Raw genomic sequence first — 13,423 nt, 5'->3', positions numbered from 1 at the left:
ACGAAGCCTTAACCATTTTGGTGTTTCGGGGAGCTGGTCAGTTGGTGTGGGAAGAGAGGAGGTGCTGAAATGAGCCCGGTGGGGACCAGGTAACCAGGGCCTTGCAGGGTGTGCTAGGGAGTGTGGGTTTTATTCTTGTCGGAACAAGGAATTCTAAGCAGGGCCGGGACCGAATCAGATTTGTATTTTGGAAAGTTCGCTCTGACAGCAAGTGGGAGATGGATTGGAGGAGAACAGTCAAGAAGCTTTGGCATTGAGCCACATGAAAGACGACAAGACCAACGTTAGGCAGTTATGGTAGGGATGGGTCTGAAGGGGCAGTGTGAAAGCTTTTAAAGAATATCGGTTTGTGTAACTAAAAAGCCCAGAAGTAATGCCCACGTAAGCATGGCAGCAGACAGGAGCTCAGACAATGCCATGAGGATCTGAACTCTTTCTTTCTTCCTTCCTTTCTTCTTTCCTTCCTTCCTTCCTTCCCTCCTCCCTCCCTCCCTCTTTCTTTCTTTCTTTCTTTCTTTCTTTCTTTCTTTCTTTCTTTCTTTCTTTCTGGGAGAGAAACATCAATGATGAGAGAGAATCATTGATCAGCTGCCTCCTGCATGGCCCCTCCTGGGGATCGAGCCCACAACCCGGGCATGTGCCCTTGACCGGAATCTAACTGGGAACCCTTCAGTCCACAGGCCAACGCTCTATCCACTGAGCCAAACAAGCTAGGGCTGAACTCTCTTCTTATCTCAGCTCAGTGCCGTCTGTGACAGGTTCTCCGTTGAGAGTGTCTCTAGCTTGTTAGCTTCAAGTCCCGTGAAAAAGAACACCTGCCCTGGTACTCAAAGAATCAACCGATCAGTCACTATGGCCAAGGGAATGGGAATCTTCCACTGGTCAGCCTGGGTCATGTGCTCTACCCTGAGCTGGGTGAGGATCTACACAAATTACACCAATGAAGACAAGAGAAAGAAGTGGACCCAACAGAGAAATCTCAGGCTTTTGCTGAAAAGAGTGGAATCCATAGTGGCTGACCAGGAGTTGTTTTAAGATTTTTTGTTTTTGTTTTTTTAAAAATATATTTTATTGATTTTCTACAGAGAGGAAGGGAGAGGGACAGAGAGCCAGAAACATCGATGAGAGAGAAACATCGATCAGCTGCCTCCTGCACACCCCGCACCGGGGATGTGCCCGCAACCAAGGTACATACCCCCGACCAGAATCGAACCCGGGACCCCTGAGTCCGCAGGCCAACGCTCTATCCACTGAGCCAAACCAGTCAGGGCTAAGATTATGGTTTTTAATATTTGTAGTGATTTCAACATCATCATAGTCATCTTCAGGCTCCATAGAGCTCAGGATGGAACATCTTTTTAAATTTCTTTTTCCTTTTTATTGAATTTATGGGGGTGACACTGGTTAACAAAATCATACAGGTTTCAGGTGCACAATTTCATGACACATCATCACTACTGTATAGTGTGTTCAACACCCCAAGTCAAGTCTCCTTCTATCACCATTTTATCTTCTTATTTCTAACTTTATCTATGAACTGGAGGCCCAATGCACAAAATTTGTGCAAGAGTAGGCCTTCCTTCCCCCAGCTGCTGGCACCGGCCTCCCTCTGGCCACCAGCAGGCACCCGGGACCTGAGCTTTCCTTGCAGCCCCGGCTTTGTCTGGAAGGTCGTCTGGTCTAATTAGCATATTTTACTTTTATGACTGTATATATGTAGCTGGTGGCTGACTTGTGGTTTCCTGTGGGGTTTAAAGTATACAGACGGTAGGTCCTGTGAAATCCTGATATGTTTAATTCTATCATCCAAACTAGTAACAACTTTGTTGGCAAAAAATATGTGGCTTTATTGCAGGTATAAAATCTCAACCAAATTACACATGTTGCTTGTTTTTGTCCAACTGATAGAGTTTCTGTTAATGTTCAACATTTTGAAGTGCCTACCATGTGCCAGGGTTTGTGCTGGAGACGGGGGATATAACAGTGAGCCAGACAAGTTCCACCCCATAGGAGCCCAGATTTAAAAGGAGAATGGAAATGTAATCAGGCAATTATAACGCAGAGGTATTTTCATAGGGCCAAGTACGGGGAGTGGTGAGATCCCAGAGGAGTTTATTCATTCATTCATTCAGTTGATATTTATTCAACGTCTTTATTGAGCATCTACAAAGTGCCTAGACATTAAATAGGAACAGAAAGAACAATGTGGGGAAGAGAGATTCAGCCTCTGTCCTCATATTGCTCTCAGTCCAGTGGAGGAGAGAGACAGGCAGACAGGTCAGTACCGCATGCTGATGCTATGAGAGGAGAGCATCTAAGAGGGCACCAGACCCCAACTTGGGGTGGTGAGGAAAGGATCTAAGTAGCGATGGGAAGGATCAGAAGGTGGGGGAGATCCAGACAGAGGAGAGGGTGCTGTGCATAGCCATAAGGGCAAGAGAGACCACAGATGAGGTCAATTTAAATCGCCAGAACAAAAATTGATGCAGAGTGGAGGTTGCAAGGTGGTGGGGAAGGAGAGGGTTGGCAAGAGATAACCAGTGACCTGAAGTTGACAAATCTTGTAATCAATATTAAGGATTTGGATCTTTTTATGAGGATAAGGGGTAAAGAAGAGATGTAAGCAAATGAATTAAGTGGTCAGATGTTCATTTTAGAAAATTACAAGCTGCCATGTAGAAAGGGGGTTGGGGGTGAGACGCCAGAAGCGGGAGACCAGCTGGGAGGCTATTGGAATTGCCTTGGCATGTGCTGGTCACACCTGACCTAGGCACGGTGACGGAGACATGTGGGCTGACTGGAGAGCTCTGTGAGAGGTGCAGTCAGCAGGAGGTGGGGGCATGGGAAAGGAGGACTCCAGATAGTGTGCTAGCTTCTTACTTCAGCAGTGAAGAAGCTGGCAGAGCACAGGGGCCTTGGAATCGGGGTAGGTAATTCGTTCTTTCTTATATATGTTGAACTTGAGGGGACAGGGGAGAGTCATGTGGAGGTATCCTGGAAGCCACTCAGTCTGGAATTGAGGAGAGAGAGCTCAGCTAAAGTCTGTGACTTGGAACTCGTCAGAATAGATGGGGTACTCAGCTCATGGGCATCAGTGAGGTCATTCATGAGTGTTTGGAGCAAGATGAGGGCAGGGGTTGAGATGGATGTGGATGGCCTACAGAACATGCATGAGAGGAAAGCATACGTGTAAAATACATGTAAAGCTCCCGCCTGCTAACTTACTTTCTCTAATTCGGGAAGAGTCCTCTCTTTGGTGTGTTGAATACCACAGTTCTAGAAGGCCCCAGTGAGAGAACCACTGATCTGAAATAAGGAGGTCCTGACAGGCAGCCGGAGTCTCCAGGGAGTCCACAAAGTGGTTAACCGGGGCAGGAAGATGTGTTCCGGCTGGTCCAGCACTGGCTGAGGGAGGAAGCTTGGTACGGCAGGAACACACTTGGCACCTCCTGAGGAGGAGCTCATCCAACAGTCACTCCCAAGGCTTTTCACAGGTCATCTGCTCTCCCTGCAAGTCTGCTCATTCACTGTATTTCCCAGGGATTGCTTAGAAATTGGCGTCTTGTGAGTCTGGTTAGAAAGGGTCAAGTCCTAGAGCTCTCGTGGATCAACTTGAAAGAACTGATGGGGTACAGGGACCTACAAAGCTGACTTAAGGCTCAGGGACCACACTAGGGCACTCATGTAGCAGGACACTCCCCGGCACCTCCTTAGCCGCAGCAGGTCCCACTGCAGGTGCTGCCTCCCGGACGCTCAGGGACAGTGATCTGAAGGGAAGGGGCTTGGTGCTGTTTGCACCGAACTTCAACTTCATATAGGGAGGAAGCCGTGATGACAGCTCTGGAGGAGGGCCTTAAGCCTGAACTCTCATCTTGAATCTGCCATTTAATCATCCCCTTTCTTTCCTGTTTCCCATGATTTTTCCTGGGAAGCCTACCATTTCTGTAGCCCCCTATATATATGGCAAAATGACACCTTCATTTAGGCCAGTGGTGTAATGTCTGTCCTTTGCTGATTGTTCTGGTGCAACTGGGAAGCACAGGAAAAGACCTGGGTGAGAACTTGAATCTCTATGGTCAGTCTGGTGACGTCATAGAGAGACGCTGGGGTTTGAGGTGTGTGTAGGTGGGGAGGGTTCACAAGAACAGAAAGCACTGGCCACCCTTGAAGAACTCCAAGGCCGACACGGTGTTGCACACAAGAGCGCTCAGCCCCAACCACCACCACAGACGCCCTCACGGGAGGTGGGTGGGGCCGGTAGAGAGGAGACCTTGTGCTCCTAGCGGTGGTGCTGGGGATGGGAACTTGGGAGGCTCTGCACAGTCAACACCAAGCTTGAAGATCACTTAGACCCAAGCCAAGAAGGGAAGGAAAGAGGGAAGGGGGCCAAGAACAGAGCGATTTCCCCCCGTGAGAGCCATGAAGCCCAGCAGTCCTTCCTGCGGACACTCACTCAACAGACGCTCAGGGCCCGACTCAGTGTTCAGGGCTGAGCAGCCGCATTCTTTCTCTGGCTACAGTCATATGATCGGGAGCGCTTCTTCATCGCTCGGGTTCAGAGAGTGTTTATCTTACAGAGCTGTACAACGTTACCACTGCATCCGGGGCCGACCACACAGACGTTCAGCCATTCCTGATGGTCTTAAAATAAGCTGCGTGCACTCTCTTCAAGCTTGCCAAAAAGAAGAAACGGTTGTTTCAAAATGATGGCTCTCCATAGCGGCAGGCATTTCAACGTCATCATAGTCACCTTCAGGCTCAATATAGCTCGGGATGGAAACTGTCTTCACATTTCTATCTTTATTTACCAATGAGTATGTCGGTGGCGGCTGGCTCCGGGTTTCCTGTGGGGCTAGAATACACACAGAGGTCCTTAGATGCAAAGCTCTTGTGCATGTAGGTATTTTTGACCAAGTGGCTCAGCATCGTTTTCAGGGTTAGCCTTTCCATTCCTTGGTGGACCAGGTCCCCATTTTACAAAGGAAGCTGAAGCACAGACACGACACGCTCTCAGGATCACCCAAGTGAATAAATGACAAATATTGGTCAGACATCTTGACGGCCGTGTCCCTCTGCCTAAGACTGCACTGGAGTGGGAACCAGGAAACAGAAACTTTAACCAGAAACCAACCAAGTGAGTAGGGTTGTGTCTACAGATCCTGATTCTCGTAAGGAAGTGATACAAACCGTATTTCCTTCTTGGCACATCCCTCACAATGACTTACACTGTTTTCTTGAACAATGGCTAATTGCTCATGTATGAATCTCTCTACTAAAGAAAAGGGAACAATGGTGCTTCCAAAGGTTAACTCAGTGCAGCCTGGGTACGTAGCAAAAGGACCGAAGTGGCTACAGGAAGGATGACTGAGCAGCTCAGCTCCACTTTTCATAGGAACAGGAACTGCCTGGACCACAATCTCATCTTTTCCTCAGAGAACTGGAAAAATTGCCACCATTCCTTTTTTCTGCAGAACTCTGCAATTAGACAGGTCTGAGTTCATGTAGACAGATCCAAGTTCATGTTCAAGCTCCAGCAGTGCGACCCTGAATAAGTCACTTAACTACTCTGTGTCTAAGCGTCCTCATCTGTCAGAGGATAATAATGTACCTGCCTCTTAGAGTTGTTGAGAAGATTAAGTGAGGTGATGCTATAACGGGCCCAGCACGGGGCCCGACACACAGTGCATGCTGAATCAATGTTAGCTAATCTTATTATTTATCCATCCAAGTGAAACGTTTTTATTCATTATCTACTAAGCTCCAGACACTGTTCTTAGGGGTGAACCAGACAAGAAAGGTTCCTGTTTCCTGGAGTTTATATGCTAGTGGAGGAGGTTGATAAATGAACAAGGGAACAGTAACTACATAAGACAATTTTGGTTTCATAAGGAACCTTAGCGGGATTGCTCGGGATGGGGTCATTAGGAATGGCTTCTTTGAGGTGGTGCCATGTGAGATGACACTTGAAGGATGAGGCAAGGCCAGCTGCGTGAAGGACTCAAGGAATAACATTGCAGTCGAGGAAACCAGGCAGCTGTTCCGAGAGACGGGTGAGAGGCCCAGCGACAGCCCCACGTTTCTGTTTACTCATGTTCTGAGCTGGGATCTGAATGTGAATTCATAAGTTGAATATTGGGAGCACTGGTACTTAGTCTAACCCTTTTACACCTATTCATCTCTTTTGAACAGGTTGCTGCCATCTGCAAATCTGGACTGAAAGCTCATGTCCCACAACATTTGTGTGTTGAAGCCCTAACCCCATGCTGGCTGTATTGAGAGATGGGGCTTGTAGAGAAGTAATTAATGTTAAATGAGGTCATAAGGCTACAGCCCTGGTCCACCAGGACTAGTGCCCTTGTCAAAAGAGACACCGGAGAGCTCTCCCCATCTTGTGAGGACACAGCAAGAAGACAGCCATAGAAAAGGCAGCCATCTGCAAGCCGGAAGACAGTCCTCACCAGAAACCAAATCACCTGGCCCCTTGATCTCGGGTTTCTAGCCTCTGGGACGGGGAGAAAATAAGTTCCTGTGTCTAAGCGACCCTGTCTGTAGTACATTGTTATGGGCAGCCTGAGCCAACTAAGACACCTGGATAACTTTGTTGTCCTACCCTGAATGGGACTGTTATCAGCAAAATATACTTACAGGCATCATGTTGAGAAAGCAAACCCCTGGGTGGCAGAGGGGGCAATTGACCTGGTGATTGATCGAGAACATTCCTGGGGAGAAAGAAAGAGGGGTTGGTGTTTGGTTCTGACCATGCCCGCTGTCCGTGGACTTAAAGGAGAAGGTCAAGGAAAGTGGGACAGGGTTGAACAATCAAATCTCGGTCCCTGAAACCTGGAAGTATTACCTGCCCTTTCTAGGTCTTACACCCCATTTGTAACCGGCATCCTAAAGAAACCACTTCCCGCTCTAACCGGTTTGGCTCAGTGGATAGAGCGTCGGCCTGTGGACTCAGGGGTCCTGGGTTCGATTCCGGCCAAGGGCATGTACCCTGGTTGCGGGCACATCCCCAGTAGGGAGTGTGCAGGAGGCAGCTGATTGATGTTTCTCTCATCAATGTTTCTGACTATCCTTCTCCCTTCCTCTCTGTAAAAAATCAATAAAATATATTAAAAAAAAAAAGAAACCACTTTCCGTAGCCCAGAGAGCAACTGGGTTTGAAGAAAGGGCATTGAAGTACTGTGACTTAGAGCACGGAGACCCCGTCCTGGGCTCCTGAGAGCTGGTGAAGCGCGGAGATAAGCACCAGCTCTATTTTGATTCACAACATGGATGCACCCCTAAAGCTAACTGTACACACATCATGTGACAGCAAGGCCACTACTGGGTCTATACCTACTGAAGTGCTTGCATAGCCTCGTCCAAGTGTTCATAACGGCACTAATCATAACATCCTGAACTGGACACTCCCCAAATGCCCATCGACGGTAGAGTGGACACATTCACAGGGGTACCCTCTCACAGTGGAATACCCTACAGCAGTGAGAGCGAACAATCTGTAACCACACACAGTGAATCTCACAAAATGCTGAGCAAAAGAAGCCAAACACCAAATAATGGACACTGTGTAACTCCATTTATAGAAAGCCAAAAACAAGAAAGAACTAACCTATGCTATTTCAGGTAGTGGTTACCCTGGTGGTAGAATGGCTGAAAGGGAATCTAAGATATGAGGTGCTGGCAATCTTTTTAAAAATCTGGTTGCCAGCTACCTGGGGCTGTTCAGTTTTTGGAATTGTATTGAGTTGTACTCTTACTGTGTGCAATTTTCTGTGTTCATATTGCGCTAAGAAGTTTCAACAAAAAGGTAAGACTCCAACCTAGACCCCGTTCCTCGCTCTGTACTCTGATTTTCAAGGTGGCCTAGATTCTTCTGAGGAAGTGTTGGTCTCCTCTGTGTTTAGGCTGCCGGGGGAGTGGAGAAAGGGACACATGGCAAGAGCTCCATCAGCGGCCTTTTCTCCACGCCTCCGTGGCTCTTCCTAGGAGAGGGGCAGAGTGTACCTGACTCCTAAATTTGGGAGAAGTCCAGCTGCTCCCACGTTCTCCTCCGGAGCAGGCCTGAATGCAGAAAGCAAGTATTCTGCTCTGGTCTTTGCCATTCGGAGAAAGGGCGGCCCTGCGGGGAGACCCGAGATGCTGCCGAGCTGCCCGTGCACCGAGCAGGAACGGTCTACTGGTTTTGAATTAGAAATGGCACTTGCCCACGGAGAAGCGCCACAGTCTGCAATGCCAGTGTTGTCCTCAGTAAAGGCGACATTTTGGTAACCTAACTGCACGACACATTGGTCTTACTCCTCAGTGGATCAGAACTGGTGGGGGAAGAGGCCCGTTTTTTGCTGGATCCCTTGAAGCCCCAACAAAATTCATTTAGTAGAGCCTAGATTTTGTTTCCGAAGGTGTGTACATTCCAAAGAAAGGATTGGCCCTTGACCAGCTCCTGGGAGATAACGTCTAAGCTCCGGAAATGTTCTGCTTGATAAGAGTGACTTTGTGTACCTGGGGCCTTGGGCCAGCCAGATAGTTTATGCTAACAAAGGTGACTGCCGGTGAGCGCCTGCCCGCTAGTGTTTGCCAAGGGCCGGGGGTCATGCTGTATCAGTTTGGCTTCCCTAGGGGCTGGAGGCTGAGTAGATAAAGTAGTTATGCGGGCGTTCCATGCCTATGTGACTGACGCCCAATACAAGCCTAGAAATCCAGGCTCAGGTGAGCTCACACAGGCTGACACCGCGCATTGCTGGGAGGATGAAGCGCTGTCCACGTGATTTCACCGGGAGGGGCGACTGGAAGCGTGTGCCTGGTCTCTCCTGGGCTCCACTCTGTGTGCCTTTTTCCTTTTGCTGACTTTTTTTGTGGGGGAGGCAGGGGGGCTTTTTTACCCCCCACCTGAGGATATGTTTTTATTGATTTTTTTTTTTAGAGAGAGAGGAAAGGAGAGAGGGAGAGAGAGAGAAAAAGAGAGAGAGCGAGAAATACCAATGTGAACGAAACATCAATCAGTTGCCTTCTGTATGCACCGGACTGGGGATTGAACCCACAACCTAGGTATGTGCCCTGACCGGGAATCAAACCCAAAAACTTGGTGTACGGGCCAGTGCTCCAACCAACTGAGCCACCAGTCAGGGCTGGGGCTTCCTTTGCTGACTTGATTCTGAATCCTCTCACTATAATAGCCCATAATCGTAAATATAACAACTTTTCTGGGTCCTGTAAGTCCTCCTAGAGAATCCTCCAGTCTAAGGGTGATCTTGGGGACCCCCAACATCGGTAGCAACTATAAGCCCCAAAGATATTACAAAATACAAAAGTGAAGTTGGTTTTTATTCAGCACAATAGCCTTTAGAGGATTATATTCCACTTCAAGAAATGAAGGGCAGAACTCATCCTGAATGGGGGACCCAGAACCTGACCTATGACCTCTATCAAAGTGGATTACAACATATATATATATGTGTGTGTGTGTGTATATATATATATTAATATATATATAAAAGAAAAAAGTAGATGACATGAGGGAGGAGTTGGGGAGCAGAGAGAAACAGATGGTGCCCTGCACCCCCAAAGCCCTGAGACATCTCCCCTTAAAGTGGGGAGAATTGGCAGATATGACATTTCACTGGCTGCAAAGGAAAAGCAGGCGTTAACACTGACACAGCAGCGGAGGCCCAGGAACGGAGTGAGCAGGCGGTTCTCAGACTTAAAAAGCAGAAGGATTGCCCCCACTTACTCATACATCATTTCTTCATCGTTACGCCTTTGATTCAAGGGTCTGGCAATGTCGAATTTCCCTCCTAAGGAAAAAAACAACATCATTCACTGAGGAAGAATTAGCAAAAGTTGTGATTTTAGAGTTTAAAAATCCTCAGAACCCAGGCTGGTTTGGGGCATTTGGAAGAACCGCCAAGAAGAAACAGATTTAGGGACACGGAGCCAAACACTGGTAGAGCTGGACATTAACCCAGGCTGGCCGAGCTAATCCAATGGAGGCAAGAGCACGTGGGCTGTGTTTATGGCTTGTTGCCTAGTACTCCGCCTGGCACACAGTTGGCATTCAGAAATACAGGTCAAATGAGTAAGCAGAAGTGCCGCTGGGTGGAAATGACATAAACAGTGGGAAAAGCAGTTTGCCTTTCGTGACGCGCTGGGCATATCAGTTATTAATTATCGACTGCTTGTTAATAAAAGTGGGTCAAGATAAAAGTAAAGGTTTTGTTCAGGCTTATACTTCTGTCTATATCTGAGAATGAGACATTTTAAGAAGGCAAATGAGTAGAGGACGACAGGGGCCAGAATACACGTTTTGTATTGAAGACCCATTACATAAATAAAGTAAAATAACTAATTGCCATGAAGGGGTAGAAAGAAAAGAATATTAAGCAAGGAGCTCAGTGGACCGGAGTTCTGCTCCCCAGTCTGCCACCAACCCCTCTGAGACCTCAACCAAGGCTTCACCTCCCGCCGAATCTTAGTATTCTCATCTCTAAAAAGAGATTAAGAGGCCCAGCCAGGGTGTCTCTGTGGTTGAGCATCGACCTATGAACCAGGAGGTCACGGTTCGATTCCCAGTCATGCTGGGTTGTGGGCTTGATCCCCAGTGCAGAAGGCAGCTGGAAGAGTCCTTGGACATTAGTTAACCTCCCTCCCTCCACTATGCCGATGGGGAAACTGAGGCTCAAGGATTCAAGTTAGTGGCAGGGCTCGAGCTGAAATCCAGAATGCACCAGGCTTAATCCAAAGTTCAGCCCATACAGGCCTGGAACTAATCTTGCTCTAAAGGAGCCCAAATGCACGTATAAGCACCCCTCCACCTGCCCAGGTGAGATGGCCATTACCTTGTCTGAGCAGCCGCCTACAGATACAGAACAGGATGAGGCCCAGGACCACGGAGACGATGATGATGGCCACAGCTAAGATGATCCAGAAATTGTCCCTCCACCAATCCATTGCCGTGGATTCCTGGGGAGAGTGGAGGTAGAGGAATGAGGCATGAGTGAAAGGCATCCTGGGGCGGTGGGGGCAGTTACCTACTACGTTTGTGAGGACACATCTGCTTAGGGAGGCGGCGGCACCGGTTCACGGTCAAGCCCTGCTGATTAGCAGCTGGGAGACCTCAGGCCAGTCAGTGAACCTTCTGTGAGCCTCGGTGTTCTTGTCTGCAATATGGGAGGGATACGCCCTATGACTTCTCAGGGGATTTGTGAGGGTTAGAATATGATTTGGACGGACTTAGCACTCTAGAAATGGAAGATGCAATCACTGCTTTTTTTTTTTTAATATCATCAAACATTCAGTAGGAGGGGAAAGGCCATTTAAAGCAATAACTGACAGCAGTTTTAAAAATTTTTTATTTTATTGTTGACAGTATTACAGATGTCTCCCATGCAGGTTTCTTTTTTCTATTTTTTTTTTAAAGTTGTGGAATCGAACCTGGGACCCCTGAGTCCGTAGGCCGATGCTCTATCCACTGAGCCAAACCGGTTAGGGCAAAGTTGTGTCTTTTTTTAAAAAAAAACTTTATTGTTGAAAGTATTACGTATGTCCCATTTTTTTCCCCATTAACTCCCTCCAGCCCACCCCTGCCCCTCCCCCCAGGCCTTCAGCACCTAATTGTCTGTGCCCATGGTTATGCATATATGCATACAAGGTCTTTGGTTGGTTACCTCTCCCCTCTTACCCTCCGACCCCATGCAGTTGTTTTTATATCAAACAGGCAACATGGGCTTAATTCACAACATGGAGATAGAATTTTGAGAGTCTTTTTTTTTTTAGATGGGGAGCACCGTTTGGAAGGTTCCACAGTGGAATATGACCAGTGCCTCTGTAGGACAGTTCTAATATTCACTCTTAAATTGTTGTACTCTTCTGTTCCCAAACAGAAGATTTGTAATAAAATCTTCCATTAAATTGCACAACAAGGGCTTGTATGAACAGAACCTGGAGAAAAATGACACGAGTGCAGCGGGTTTCCAAGCCAGGGGTGGCACAGGGGCAAGCCGAGAGAACAGTGGCTGCCGGGCCCCAAGTGACAGTGGGAGCAGGCTGCAGGATGGACTTGGGAGTGGCCTCCAGGAATTCAGGGAGATCCTGGGGAGGAGCTGGGCTCCTCTCACCCATGATATGGGCACTCTGACAGTTCATTTGGATATTAAACTGGAAATGATTCTCGAGGCCTGGGAGAGATCCTGGAATATCCTGGTTATGTGAGAATCAGCTTCCTTGACACCATCTAGCCAATGGAAGCTCACCATTGATTTGAGAGGGAGAGAGAGATAGAAACATCAATGATCAGAGAGAATCACTGATCAGCTGCTTCCTGCACGTCCCCTTCTGGGGTTTGAGCCAACAACCCGGGCATGTGCCTTCGACCGGAATCGAACCCAGGACCCTTCAGTCCACAGGCCGACGCTCTATCCACTGAGCCAAACCAGCTAGGGCCTGATGCATGCTTTGGAGTAATATTAACAATGTCAATAGGCACCCAGACGGGTGGCAGAGGAACGGGGCAGAATTCGGCTGCTGCTGAAGCCATTCTCACTACGAAGGCCTTCTGACTTGGCTTGCTATTTAAAAATGGGCATTACTGGCACAGTGTGGTCATCTATGAAGTTGTTACATTACAATTTGGATTTTCAGTTCCAAATTTTGTTTCGTTTCCTTAGTGAAGTTTTGGCTTAATCAAATATAGTGCTCTTAGTCTATTAATAAACTTACGTGTGGCAAAACCAACCATGTGTAACCAGCACTGTGCTATACTCATCATTCTGCAGCTTCCTTTTTTGCTCAACATTGTTTTTGTCATTTATCCATGTTGGTAAATGTGCTGGGGATTTACTCTTAAGACAGCAAAGTGCCAATGACCAGAGAGCAGGGATAGCTTGTCCACCAGGCAGGCACCAGGCAGAGGTCTGTGGTAGATCACCCTTCAGGATGCACAAAGAAAAGTAATAGAGAAAGAAGAACAAAGGGGAAAAGAAACCATGGAGACTAGAAACTTGATTTTGAATGGGGGCTGTAAACGTGGGTTTTGCAGGGCTCAATGAGGTCACAGAGCACTAGACGTAAGTAGCTGCTATGTGCCCAGCCAGCATAGCCCCATTGGTTGAGTGTTGTCCCATGAACCAAGAGGTTGCCAGGGTTCAATTCCCAATCAAGGCACATGCCCAGGTTGCTGCAGGAGGCAGCTGATCAATGTTTCTCTCTCATTGATGTTTCTCTCTCTCTCTCATTGATGTGTGTGTCTCTCTCTCTCTCTTTCGCTTCCTCACTCTTAAAATCAATAAAAAATATTTTTTTAAAGAAGAAGATGCTGCCACGTATCAGAGTGTGGCCTCTTTGTTCAACAAATCTAAATTGGAATCTCACTTAAAAAAAAAAAAGAAGTCTTTTCAATTCCTACTTGAAAAAAAATTTTTTTTTG

General features: G+C 47.6%; 1 protein-coding gene across 1 annotated transcript; it reads right to left on the bottom strand.

Annotated features, from left to right (window-relative positions):
• Positions 1 to 2,174: 2,174 nt before the first annotated feature.
• On the bottom strand, positions 2,175 to 11,360 carry SCIMP (SLP adaptor and CSK interacting membrane protein). Its single transcript, XM_015569230.1, has 4 exons — positions 10,839 to 11,360; positions 9,734 to 9,797; positions 6,646 to 6,719; positions 2,175 to 4,852 (listed from the first exon to the last, which is right to left on the bottom strand). The coding sequence occupies exons 1-4, from the start codon at positions 11,005 to 11,007 to the stop codon at positions 4,668 to 4,670; spliced, it is 492 nt and encodes a 163-aa protein (XP_015424716.1). The 5' UTR covers positions 11,008 to 11,360; the 3' UTR covers positions 2,175 to 4,667.
• Between the last annotated feature and the right edge of the window lie 2,063 nt (positions 11,361 to 13,423).

The sequence above is a fragment of the Myotis davidii genome, unplaced genomic scaffold (genome assembly GCF_000327345.1).
Source record: "Myotis davidii unplaced genomic scaffold, ASM32734v1 scaffold925, whole genome shotgun sequence".
NCBI lineage: Eukaryota > Metazoa > Chordata > Mammalia > Chiroptera > Vespertilionidae > Myotis > Myotis davidii.
The sequence above is the reverse complement of the archived record's forward strand: the minus strand, read 5'-3'. Positions and strand labels throughout refer to the sequence as shown.

What these genes read in the sequence shown, in the direction of transcription:
- SCIMP (XM_015569230.1), bottom strand. Translation starts at nt 11,007, where the DNA reads ATGCCTTTCACTCATGCCTCATTCCTCTACCTCCACTCTCCCCAGGAA. An exon ending in TAGGCGGCTGCTCAGACAAG is followed by an intron (nt 9,798 to 10,838) that starts GTAATGGCCATC and finishes TTTTTTCCTTAG; the next exon opens with GAGGGAAATTCGACATTGCC. An exon ending in GATGAAGAAATGATGTATGA is followed by an intron (nt 6,720 to 9,733) that starts GTAAGTGGGGGC and finishes CTTTCTCCCCAG; the next exon opens with GAATGTTCTCGATCAATCAC.